Raw genomic sequence first — 13068 nt, forward strand, 5'->3', positions numbered from 1 at the left:
AGTAGAGCCCACTGAACCCACTAGTGAGCTGAATTTGACAAATAAAAGAAAGAGCTGCATCAAGAATGACTGACGGGGCTGGGAAGGTGGCTCAGTGGTAGAGCGCTTGCCTTGCATGCCTGAGGCCCTGGGTTCAATTCCTCAGCACCACATAAGAAAAAAGCCGGAAGTGGCACTGTGGCTCAAGTGGTAGAGTGCTAGCCTTGAGTTGAAGAGCTGAGGGACAGAGCCCAGGCCCAGAGTTCAGGTCCCACGACCAGACCCCCCCCCAAAAAAAAGAATGACTCCCAGAGTCCCACAGAGGCCACGTGTAACCCCCCTTACCACCTTCTTGGGTGAGAAGCTCCCAGCTTGGCCTGACAGCCCCTCCCCACCTACGTGTGTAAAGAAGCAGGTCACCTGATAGCACTCGTAGAGGTCAGCGGGCTGGAGGGGTGCAGCTGGCTGTTTTTGATGGATGGTGGGTCATTCATAAGAGATTAGAGGGAGATAGGTTAGACATATTAATTTGAGTCTTGTCAGGCAGATGAGGAAGTTGTGTCTCATTCCCAGGGGAAGGCTGACAAGTGAGGGGCCCTGGCTGGAGGAGCCAGATTGCAGAGAAGGGGTGGAAACCATAGCCATGGGCTCCAAACCCCTCAGGCTTGATCCTTGTCCCTCAGCCTGGGGGGGGGGTCAGTGGGCTGAGCTTGTTCTGATACACAGAGCAGAGTCGTGAAGACCAGTCACCTTCCTACAATGACGGAGCCTACATCACCTGCCAGACGTCATAGAGATCATCAAATCCAGCTCTGGACAGAATGGCAGTGAGGCCAGCCCGAGCAGCCTGGAAGTCAGAGCTGTTCCAGCTTTCGGTGCAGGGACAGGGCTTGTGTGGGGATGTCCCACAGGCAGGGAAGCCACCGGACTGCAGGTCCTCTGGGCTATGCTGGGCAATCGCTCCATCTAGAGACAGGGGCTTCCCGAGCCCTAGAACAGAGAGGTTGCTCAGCTCTTCCTCACTGTATCCATCATGAGGCTGTTAGTTATGCTTTCCATTTCACTGATGAAGAAACAGAGGCTCAGACAAGTCAGAGTCATGTATTCAAGGTCACATAGAGGTGGCTGTGGGCACTGGGTGTGAACTGAGCACTCCTCATGTTTAGGACCTGTGTCCTTTTCCCATAGCAGGCTGAGCAGGGGTGAGAATTTTGAGTGGAACCCTGGCAGTGGCCCCACTCCTACTCCTATAGGGCCTCTCTGGGCCTGGGGCACCTCGTCCTTACGGCAGAGCAAGCACTATCCCCATCCCGTGGGGTGGAGTGAGAGCATTGTGTCAGCTGGTAGAATTCAAGACATGAGCGTAAGCATAACAGGATGTTTACGATCAGCCTCCCGATGAGAGGTAAACAAGAGTCCATCAATATCTTCAGGTCCAAAAAGTAAAGGCTGAAGATCTAGGAAATGCCAAAGTTCACTGGAGCTTTTTTTCCATTTCATTGCTAGATAAGAGAGAAGATGGCAGGAGTGGGGAGAGGGAGCAAAGGGGGAGCGGGCGCTTCCAGCAAATGAACTGCATCCGTGAAAACAGGAAATGGGATCAGGCAGGTGAAGAGGAGGTGGGTGCAATGCAGCAGGAAGACATCTGAACTGGAGCAGCACCTTAGATGTCCAGATGAGCGATGTGAACTTCCACTCCACATTATGCAGGAGGTATGTTCCTGCTTGCCACATACTTGAGTCTTTGCATAACAGTGTTAAGACCTGGCACAAGCATCATTTATAACCACCTTGCTAGGCTGTGGTGATAGCACCTTCTAGACTTTGCTCTCTTCTCTCTGACCTGTCCCTCAACCCTGGAGGTGGTGCACTCTGCCTTGCCTGGAGGGTAGCTGTGCTCATGGGAGCTCGGGTGGGCCAGGGCCCCATTGCTTCTGCTGCAACCTTAGGCTGTGTATCTGTGACGAAGGACGATTGTCTTGGTGTGGCATGTCCAAGGTGACACCACTGCAGCAAAACTAGAATTTGAACTCACCTCATTCTCTTCAAGACTGGTGCTTTTTTTTCCTCCTTTCACAACGGCTTCTGAAAGACACACAGAGAATAGATGGGCTATACATAGTGAGGTTACCTAAGTATGGCTGGGAGACGACAGGCAAAAGCCTGAGCCAGGTCTGGTCAGCAGGATTGTCCTTTCAGGACCAGGGAGGGTGGTTTCTGCCTATAATCCCAGCTACTCTGGAGGTAGAGATTGGGATTGCAGTTTGAGGCCAGTCTAGATAAAAAAAAATTTAGACCCTATCTCAACAAACAAAACCAAAAAAAAAAAAAAATCTGGGTGTGGTGGATTTTACCTGGCATCCTAGCTATATGGGAGGGTGAAGATCAAGGTCTAGGCTTTCCAGATCTTATCTGAAAAATAATTCCCAAAAGGGCTGAAGATATGGTTCAAGTAGTAAGAGCAGGGGCTGGGAAGGTGGCTCAGTGGTAGAGCACTTGCCTTGCATGCGTGAGGCCCTGGGTTCAATTCCTCAGCACCACATAAGCAAAAAGACAAAAGCCAGAAGTGGCGCTGTGGCTTAAGTGGTAGAGCACTAGCCTTGAGCTGAAGAGCTGAGGGACAGTGCCCAGGCCCAGAGTTCAGGCCCCATGACCGCACCAAAAAAAAAAAAAAAGTAGTAAGAGCATATGCCTAGCAACATAAGGCTCTAAATTCAAACCCCAGCAGAAGGAAGAAAGGTAGTCCCTTAAATCGTAAGTGGAATTGGGGAGTTGGTTCTACAGAACTCTGTCATCAGCCCTCTGTCTGCATCTCATCTCTCACTTAGAGAAAAAAAAAGCACAAACTGACCTGGGCCCAAAAAGTCATTTTACCTGGTAAGACTGCAAAATACTCTCCCTGCTTTTCTACTCCTGGAGGAGTTGTGAAGCAAAGGGGAAGTAGAGTGGTCCCAGCCCTTCGCACTTGACAATCACTACTATGTCCCAGGGTGCTGGCCTCCTCCTCCTCCTCCTCCTCCTCCTCTTCCTTCCCCCCCCTCCTCCCCCCCCTCCTCCTCTTTTTCTTCGCCCCTTCATGAGAACCAGCTCTGGGTTTGTCAGTAAGCCAGACTTCTGTCAGCTCCACCCAGCTGGCCAGTTAATGAGTGACCCAGGCTCTGGAGCCTGGCCTATAAGAAGCTGCTGGCTGGGAAGTCAGGTGGACAGCGGCTGCAGGAACGCACAAGGAGCCATGATGGTGAGCAGGACTGTGTCAGGATGCCTGTGGGAGGTGGCTGTGGTCCTCCTGTTGCTGCTGCAGAGCACACAGTCAGTCCACATCAAGGTGAGTCCCTCTGGCCAGCCCTCCTCCCCCTGCTTCCCTGACCCTCTGGAGAGCCCTGAGATCAGCTCAACAGCCAGTCGCAGCTCAAGTAGGAGACAGCCAGTGGGCGAAGGCTCTGGTGATGGAGAGGATGAGAAAGATCTGCTGTTTATTCTGCTCTGCTCTCCAAAGCTGACACTGGGCACAAGGCAGACTGTAGAACAAGCTGTGGGCCCTGGGAAAAAAAAAAACCCTTTCATGCTCCCAGCTCTGTGCTCACCTACCTACACATGGAAGAAGAAGAATCTCAGAACAACTTCCCTGGCAGGGAATGGTGGGAAATGTTGCAGGATACTCAAAAGAACTGGTTCCAGACAGAAGTAATGGCATATGCAAAGGCCCAGTTTCCTTCTTGAGGCCCAGAGGCAGGAAGGAGCCATGAAAGCCTACCGTATTGTCTGGACACTGTCAGCAGCCCCAAACTCAGTGCGTCCTGGGAAGCCCAGCTGTGGCCCAGTAGTTTCATCCCTGAACTGGCAGGGTCCCCAGAGGCGGGGATGGAGGGAGGGGGGAAGAAGGGGTTCCTGCAGTAGGTTGAGAGTCAACCTGGCCAGCTTGGAGCCACCATGTTGGCTAAGGGCACAGCCCATTGTCCCGTTGTCGGCAGAAAGCATGCATCATTGACTCTAGGGCCTTGATCTGCAGGGCTCCATAGCACACCAAGATGTCTCACCTTACCACATGTGTGCTGCCTAGGGGCTTGGTGGGAAGAGATTGATTTCCCTTCTTCCCTGCAGGTCACTCTTTCTGTGGCCTAAACAGGAAGGGTGCAGAGGACAGGGGGCCCAGAACCCCTGGGTTTCATGACAGCGTCTGCTTGTGGTCTATGGCCTAATAGCCTCTATCTCCTCTGCTTCCTGCAGTACCAAGGCTTTCAGGTCCAGTTGGAATCAGTGAAGAAGCTGAGCCACCTGGAGGGGCAGCAGGCCAGTCTCCACCAGCAGGCCCAGAGACCCCTGCCTTCTATATGCTACCACCCAGCCCTACCCTCAGACCTCCTCCCCGTCTGTGCCGCCCAGGAAGCTGACAGCATCTTCAAGGCCTTGAGTATGTGCTGTGCCCAGTGGCTGTGCATAGGGAGGTTCAAAAGTCCCCCGGCCTTTCTCACCCCAGAGTTGCTCTGGTTTGAGCACAGTCATCAGACAGGAACCTCTTCATCTGGGGAAATGTCTCAACAACCTCACAGGTGGGAGGGGAACAGGTCCATAAACAGACAGGGAACCACAGAACACATGGGACACAGGCCTCACAGCCGCCATCTAATGAAGTGAGGGCCCCAAAGGCTTTCACAGGGGAAGTGACGGCTGAGGTGAGACTAGACCATGTGACAGAGCCTGGAAGCATGACGTAGGCCCTAGCAGGCATTACCCTTTGTCTGTGCCTCCAGCAGGGTCCCTGTTGATCTGTCCACGTAGCACAGAGCTGGGGATGGGGGTGCCCCTTCCTCTCTAGGAAAGGGGGGCCATGCCCTTTCACTCTTCTGTCTAAATCTTCCTGCCTCATACCTGCGAGGAAGACACCAGTTCTTCCTGGTCAGCCCCCCCCCCCCAAGCTGTGAGCATAGATCTCCCAGGTTTGGATTCCACTGACCATCTTTCTCCTACCCAGAAACCATCGCTTTTGATGACTGTGAGCTGTGTGTGAATGTCGCCTGTACTGGCTGCTGAGATGACCCTGGGTGTCCCTCACCTGCCCTGCGTGCCTGCTCCTCAGACCCCGCACCTCATCTCCTGCGCTGCCCTCCGTCCCATCCATGCACAGACAAAAGCTCCTGGCTACCATGTTCATCACCACCTTCCCAGGGTGGCTGGATCTGGGGCAAGGTGATGAGAAACAAAGGTGGAGGAGCCCCCAGACAGTCCTGCTCCAGAATAAAGCTTCTATCCAGAGTCAAGTGTCTGCTTGTCCATTCACAGGCACCGGGGCAGAGTATCTTGGGAAGCTGGGTGGGTTGAGAAGGAAGGCTGGAATTCCCCTGAAGTTTCCAAGATCTGGGGACCTGGTTCATGACACTCCAATTTTGTAGATGAGAGAGCTGGGGTTCTGGCAAGAGAATCATCCAAACCACAGAAAAATCCAGACTTGTGAGCTCCAGGACCTTTACTTAGCTTGGAGCTGGCAGGGGAGGTGAGGAGCAGGGGTGGGGGACAGGCTAGGGGATGGAATCTCCTGCTACCTTTCTTTGGCAAACATCAAGGTTAACTGTCTCCACCCCTTTGCGTCCTTCCTCTTTCCCTGAGCTCTTGCTGTGCCCCCAGCCTCCTAAGGCTCCATCCCTCCTTCTCTCCTGCCTGGTGATCTTGGGGAGTTTGAAGCACAATCAACCTTTCTGAGCACTTGCTGTATAGCCCAGGCACCATTCTAAACATGTGACAGAGGAAATTCCCCAAGTCATGACCACCCGAAGAAGTCGGTATTATGGTTATTCTTATCTCCTTTACAAATAAAGAGAATCCATAAGAGAGAGAAACACTTAACAGTCAAGTGGGTCCCCCCAGGATGTCCAGACGATAGTCCATGTCCAATCATGCCATCCCTGCCATTCTGTGTCAGTGGCCCTGATGGCAGGGCTCAGGGCAGCCACCACGTCCTTGGAGCAGCCTTCAGCCTTGGAGTTTCTTTTTTGTTTTTGTCAGTCGTGGGGCTTGAACTCTGGGCCTAGGCGCTGTCCCTCAGCTCTTCAGTTCAAGGCTAGCACTCTACCACTTGAGCCACAGCGTCACTTCCGATTTCCAGGTTTATTGGAGAGAAGAGTCTCACGGACTTTCCTGCCCAGGCTAGCTTTGAACCTTGATCCTCAGATCTCAGCCTCCCGAGTGGCTAGGATTACAGGCGTGAGCCACCAGCGCCCCAGCCAGGCTTGGAGTTTTTGAGAGCACTGTCTTTCCACAGAGTGAGCTCCTCCTGGGCCATCATGCTGGGCAACCAGAGTGAGGAGAGCAGGACGCAAGAGGTCCTTGCATCTGAAAGTTCCCTAGGGCCATAGTGGATCCTGGGCAGCTGCCTGGACTGACTGCCCAGTTTAGCTAGTGAGGCTCACAGCCTCTTCCTCCCCCTCCCTCAAAGATGCTGGCTGGGACTCTACCAGGCCTGCTATAGCTCTCTTGGATGCTACTGCTCACTTTCTACTGCTACGGAGGCCAGACTAGAGCTTTCTTCATGGGCACTTCTCTGACAAGGCTCATTTCCCTGTTGTGACTTCCCAGTGCCATCTATCTCTCAAGTCTAACCTGACCCCAAGCACCAACCTGAAGCATCACTCACTGCCCCTTACAGCTGCACTGTGCAGCCTCTTGGTAGAGCTAGCATGGGGAACTGACACTGCAGGAGCGCTGACCACACGCAGCCGGGCGGCTGTGCCATTGTCCCCAAACAGAGGAGCAGTGGCCCTACAGGGTTCATGGCAGCTTTATTGTTGTTTTTTTGGTTTTTGTTTTTTTTTTTTTAACTTCCTCTTTATCCTCACTTTTCTTCCTTCTCTTCCACTTGCTCTTCCTCTCCTTCCTTCTTCTCTTCCTTCCTCCCTCCCTCCATTCTCTCCCTTCCTTCCTTCTTTTCTTTCTTTTTTTTTGGGGGGGGTCCGGTTGTGGGGCCTGACCTCTGGGCCTGGGCACTGTCCCTCAGCTCTTCAGCTCAAGGCTAGCACTCTACCACTTGAGCCACAGCGCCACTTCCGGCTTTTTTTTTTCTTATGTGGTGCTGAGGAATCAAACCCAGGGCCTCATGCATGCAAGGCAAGCTCTACCACTGAGCCACCTTCACAGCCCCATTTTCTTTTCTTTTCTTTCTTTGTGCTAGTCCTGGAGCTTGAACTCAGAGTCTAGGCATTGTCCCTGAGATATTTTGCTCATGCCTAGTGCTCTACCACTTGAGCCACTTTCAACTGCTTTCTTTCTTGCCTTCTTTCCCTCCTTTCCTCTTTCCCTTCCTTCCTTCCTTCCTGCTTTCCTTCCTTCCATCCTTCCTGTTCCTCCTTCTCCCTCCTCCTCCTCCTTCTTGTTCTCCTCCTTCTTCTCCAACTTCTCCTTCTTCTCCTTTTTTAGTTACTTGGAGATAAGAGTATCATGGACTTTTCCTCCCAGGCTGGCTTTGAACTATGATCTCAGCCTCCCTATTAGCTAAGATTACAGGCATAAACCAGAGGTACCCTGCCTTCTTCCTCTTTTTTCTGTGTATGTGTATGTGGTCGGTCGTGGGGCCTGAACTCTGGGCCTGAGCGCTGTCCCTCAGCTCTTCAGCTCAAGGCGAGCACCCTACCATTTGAGCCACAGCGCCACTTCTGGCTTTTTTTCTGCTTATGTGGTGCTGAGGAATCGAACCCAGGGCCTCATGCATGCAAAGCAACCACTCTACCACTGAGCCAACTTCCCAGCTCTTCCTCTTTTCTCTCCATTTGCTCCCTCACATCCAGTTGCTACCTTCTGAATAGAAGTTAGATGGTTTAGATTCCACCAATAACTAGGGTTGTCGGCCTGTACCTGGCTTATTCACTTAGCACAATGTCCTCCTAGTTCATCCGCCTGATCAAAGATGACAGGATTCCCCTCTTTTGAAGAGGAGAGTATTCTCTTGTATAATTAAGGTTATCTTCTTCATTCCATGCTTTAGTTATACATGGATGCCTTAGTAATACTGCAATGAGCATGGCAGGGAACCTATCTCTCAATACACTTCATATCATTTGGATGAATAACCAGAGGTGGACTTGTTGGATCATATGGTAGATCTAATTTTTATTAGAGGGAGGCTTGTCTATGCTGTGATCCATAGTGGCTGCAATAATTTATATTCTACTAAAAGCATGTACTATTCCCCTTTCTTTACATCCTTGCTAATATTCTTCTTCTTCTAAGAGACCCCTTAGAAGAGATGTAAAGTGACATGTCATCATGGTTTTAATATGCACTTTCCCAGTGTGTGTCAAAAGAAAAACTTCTCAGTCCCTTTGCCTGCTTTAACATTGGATTGTTTTCTTGCTGCTGAGTTACTCAGGTTCTTAAATACGTTGAATATTAAACCTTCATCAGATATGTATGCTCCATTAATATTTCTCTCATTCTATAGGTTGTTTCTTTATTCTGCCGATTATTTCCTTAGCCATGCAAATGTTTTTCAGTTTGATGCATTCCCCCTTGTCTATTTTTGTTACTTGTACTTTTGGGGGTCACATCCAAGAAACACTTGCCAAGACCAGTGCCAGGAAATGTACTCATCTTTTTTACCTAGTAGTTCTGTAGTTTCAGCTCTAACATTCAAGCCTTTAACCCATTTTGAATTGAATTTTGTATAAGATTTTAATTTCATTCTTTTGCATCTAGACATCCTATTTCCCTGTCACCATTTATTCAAGTCTGTTCTTTCCTTGTGTGATTTTTGTCATTTTTGTGAAGCATCATTTGTAAATTGATTTCTAGTCTCTCTATTCTGTTTATATCCTGTAAGTTTACCAGATTTATTAGCTCTAACAAGGCTTTTATTTTTGGTGGAGTCTTCCGTGTATGAGTGTATAATCTGCAGAGACAATTCACCTTCTATCTTTCTGTGTTAGATGCCTTTATTTTTCTTGACTAGTTGCTGTGCCTAGGATTTTCTAGCACTACACTGACTAAAAGTAGGAAAAGTGAGGCATCCCACCTTACTCCTGATTTTAGAAGGAAAGCTCAGTGCTGTTATTTTTAAATTAATTTATTATTATCATTACTATTATTATTACTATTATTATTATTGTGTGTGTGTGTGGTTCAAGTAGACAGATCAAGTTTATTTGAAAGCAACTGGAAAAGAGCAAAACAGTTTCTATAGCAAGAGGACATAGACCTGGGAGTCCCCAGTGCTATTATTTGTATCTGCTCTTTTGTTCTCAGTCTAACTAAAGGTTTGTTCATTTTGTTTATCTTTTAAAAATCCAACTCCTACTTTTGCTGATCTCTCCCATTGTTTTTGGAGTCTTTGCTTCATCTATTTCTGCATCAGTCTTTGTTGTTTCCTTCCTTTTATTAACTTTGGCCATATTTTATTCTTTTTCTAGTTCCTTGAGGTGTAATGTTAGCCTTGCTTAGTGTAGACTTTCCTTTTCCATGTCAGCATGTATGACTATAAACTTCCCTCTTTGAACTGCTTTTTCAGTGTCTGGTAGTGTTGGTATAGTTGCTGTGTTGTGTTGTTTGTAAGTCTATAAATACCTTTTAATTTTTCTTTGCATTTCGTCTCTGATCCACTGGTTGCCCAGGATTAGTGGGATACTAAGAATTTTTCCAATATTACCTCAGTTCATCTTCATTTGACTCTACAGAGTATGGCTCTTATCATCTACATTTTTTAGATGAGGAAAGTGAGAAGTAACCTCCCAGGAGTCACAAAACTCTAGCAGGCAGAGACAGAATTCATTGCCAGAGAGTCTGGCTCAAGAGTTTAAGCATTAAATGATTTTACCCACAATACATCTCATCAGATCCCTCAACAACCTTGGGAGGCAGATTTTGTTATTCTCATTCCTGATCAGAGAGGGGCATACAACTTCTAAATCATGGTCAGTCCTGCCTCCTTCCCTGACTCTACACTGTCCAGGCTGAACTAGCCCAGCTCCTTTATGTGTGTTCCTCCCATCCTCACTTTCTGAAAGTTTTTCTTCCCTCATTCACCCTGGTTTTGAGATCCATCCACCCTAAAGCAAGCTCCAAATGTCAAGGAAAATATACTTCATCTCCTTCTTCATCAAGTCTTCCAAGACTTCAGCCAGAAGAGGTTATTCTCCAAATTTCACAGCCTGCAGAAACTCTGCTTGAACCCCCAAGTGGCATTTCCCTTTTACTCCACTCCCCAAGATGTACCCCCTGGCTGCCACCTGTTTCCTTTTCCCTTGGCTAACTGGCCTTATTTCCACACCACACCTGTTCACTCCTGTCTGAACCATTCACAGCCTGACCCTTGATCCCCCTTTCTTTGGTTTGTTTGTTTTTAACATGTATTGAATTCCATTTATGTTTGTGTCAGGCCTGAAAGGGGAGCTTTAAATGCATTATTTCACCCAGACCAGAGGTGCACACTATTAGTATTCTGGTTTTACAGAGGAGAAGACTGGGACACAGAGAAGAACAGTGACTTCCCTAACATCATACAGTATATGGAAGGCCTGGAGCTTGGACCTAGGTTTTTTTTTCCTTATTATATCCTTATGCCATCATCTGTCTGGGGGCAGAGAGATTTCCCAGGCACAGAAGCCATTATACCGTAGGGTAGACAGAGCTGTGCAAAGGGTGTGGGTAATCAGTGTACTCTGGGAGCTCCAAGGACAGAGTACTTGAACATTTTGATCAATTAGCCAGGGAAAAGGCCTTGAGGAAAGGCAATGCAATGAAGACTTGAAGCTTGAGTAGTCTACCTGATCAAGATTGTGGAGAAAAGTCAGTGCACAGGGTAGCAGGAGCAGGCAAATCTGGCTGGTTAGAAGCAGCTAAATTCTGTGTACCTTGAAAACAAAAGCATCAAGTGTCTGTGCTGGCCATCCAGACCAGACCTGATGGATTCCTGTGCTCACAGGTGGGTTGGTGACTTCAGTGATCATGGCAGACTTAGAGGAAAGGCAGAGAATCCACCCATTTGGGTCGTGGTTTAGAGATACAGGTTTCCCTCTATACCTGTGTATGGTGGTAGCCCCAAGTGAGTGGGATGCTAGAGAAGGGAATTAGGGTCTTTCTACAATGCACACTAAACCTTGAGTTTCCCAGAGCAGTATCCACAATATTGGACCATGCTGGACTTATGGATGAAGGAAGAAATGGAAGCAACATTGGGCGTACTTGAAACTAATTTATTCACTGGAGGCTGGCACAGATCTTCGAAAGCTTCACCCAGGTCCTCCACTTCCTCAGCTACTTTCTGAGCTGTTCTCTCTTCACTTCTCCGCACTCCTAGTAGGGTATGTTGAAATGCTAACACCTGGAGTATCACAGGCTGACCTTCCAGTAGAAGAAAGGGCTTCTTTGTGGGCTGGGGAAGAGGCAGAGACCTAGCATCCAGTACAGGCAGCGTAGGCACAGATCTCACACATGCCTGGGTCATAAGCGATGGCCTCTAGACAAGAGAAATGAGGTCTGGTGAGAACCAGCCAGCTTCCCATCTCCCAAACCTCTTGGCAACCAGCCCCCAGAGAGCTGAGCTCTCTGCCTCAAACAAGCTTACAAAGACCACTGAAGCCAGCTAATACAAGAGGAGCTTCTAAGCCAGCAAGGAGATACAGATAAGCCCAGTGGAGTACATGCTCCCAATCACTTTCTCCTTGGTGCCAAAAGCTGAAGCAGTGTGCTGGACCCACCAATCAGAGCTAAGCTTCTCCTCGGAGTCCCCCCTGACCCCCAAATTAGAGCACAGCTTTCTCAAGAGCACCAGTCAGAGAATTTCCCAGTGCTGCCAGCAGAGAGAAAGCTACTCACCCAATCTCTGCAGAATCTGTTCTGCATTGGGTTCCTTGCACAGTGGCCTGAGTGCTTCTGGAAAATTAGCATAGCTGCAGAGCCTGGGAGCAACAGGCTCCCTTAGCATGGGTAAAAGTTTCCTGCGGCTGCCAAGCCTGGGCTCTGGGAGCTCCTCAAGGTCTTTAAGCTTCTTCACTGACTCCAGAGGAAAGGAGAACTCTCCATCCTGGAAGAGACAGTCAGAGCAGAGTATGAGGCCAGGCTGAGGCTGCCTGCATCCCCAGAAAACAGACTGGTATCTGTGCACACAGTGAAAGGAGAGTTTCTGCTTGGCAGGGGGTGGGGGGAAGGGGGTGGCTTCAGTCTGAGTCAGAGCTAGCACCTCTGACCTTAAGCACAGGGGAGACCTTAGGTTCTGCATACTGCCCTCTGTAGAATGGAGACATGGGCATGGTGCTCCAAGGACACAGTATGTACCTCACCAAGAGCTGGTATGCTATTTTTATTTTTTGAGGAGGGTGATGCAGAGGCCAGGATCCAGGCATCATAGCTCCATATGGACTGCCCACATGAATGCCGTGTGGTTGGGTGTTATGCCCTCACTTCCAGCCTCTGGCCTAGTTTTTGTGTGAGAAGCAATGAAAGGCTTCCAGAGCGCTCTCCTAAAGAGCAAGACCCATGCTGGGTGCCAGCTTGGGCCATGGCCGGCGGGGAGTGGGGGGGAGGGGGAAGGAGGAGTGGGGGGGGGAGCCTTGCAAAGTAGATAGATAAGAGTCATCTATCAGGACCTCCAAATGTCCATGTGATTCTTGGAACCCAGACAAATGCTCATGCTGAGCACAGGTCTCAGGAACAATGCCTGGATTTACAACGAGTTGCTTTAGGCCATGGTCTGTTGTGGAACCTTTCTGAGACTATTTCCTCCAGTTGTAAAATAGAAAGAATAATGATTAGTCTCCTGCACCCAGATTGCTGGTGGGTTGCAGTTGAGATTCGAGGGCAGGAGCAGATGGTCACTGCAGGCAATGTCATTCTCTTTGCCCAAACAAATGTTTCTCTCCTGTCTACCTGGATTCTCTCCTCTCCGGGTTTGGAGGGAAAGGTAACTGTGGCTGGCAGGACTGAAAAGGGGATCTTGCCTGGAAGCTGAAGCTACCAACTACCCATCATACCTCGGCCAAAAATGATGAGCTGTCTTGGGAGAGTGGGCTGGACCACATAGGAATGGGGACATACCTTCACGGTCACACTTCCTGCCAGGGTGGCCCAGGTCCCTAGGAGACACAGCGCAGAGAGCAGGCAGGTGTTCAT

General features: G+C 49.3%; 2 protein-coding genes across 2 annotated transcripts; one reads left to right on the plus strand and one right to left on the minus strand.

Annotated features, from left to right (window-relative positions):
- Positions 1 to 3200: 3200 nt before the first annotated feature.
- On the plus strand, positions 3201 to 5214 carry Guca2b (guanylate cyclase activator 2B (uroguanylin)). The gene is made up of 3 exons (XM_013016871.1): positions 3201 to 3304; positions 4207 to 4390; positions 4952 to 5214. The coding sequence occupies exons 1-3, from the start codon at positions 3212 to 3214 to the stop codon at positions 5008 to 5010; spliced, it is 336 nt and encodes a 111-aa protein (XP_012872325.1). The 5' UTR covers positions 3201 to 3211; the 3' UTR covers positions 5011 to 5214.
- A 5963-nt stretch (positions 5215 to 11177) lies between these two features.
- Positions 11178 to 13068, minus strand: Guca2a (guanylate cyclase activator 2A (guanylin)). Its single transcript, XM_013016872.1, has 3 exons — positions 12994 to 13068; positions 11776 to 11983; positions 11178 to 11416 (listed from the first exon to the last, which is right to left on the minus strand). The coding sequence occupies exons 1-3, from the start codon at positions 13066 to 13068 to the stop codon at positions 11352 to 11354; spliced, it is 348 nt and encodes a 115-aa protein (XP_012872326.1). The 3' UTR covers positions 11178 to 11351.

The sequence above is a fragment of the Dipodomys ordii genome, unplaced genomic scaffold (assembly GCF_000151885.1).
Source record: "Dipodomys ordii isolate 6190 unplaced genomic scaffold, Dord_2.0 Scaffold33, whole genome shotgun sequence".
Taxonomy (NCBI): Eukaryota; Metazoa; Chordata; class Mammalia; order Rodentia; family Heteromyidae; genus Dipodomys; species Dipodomys ordii.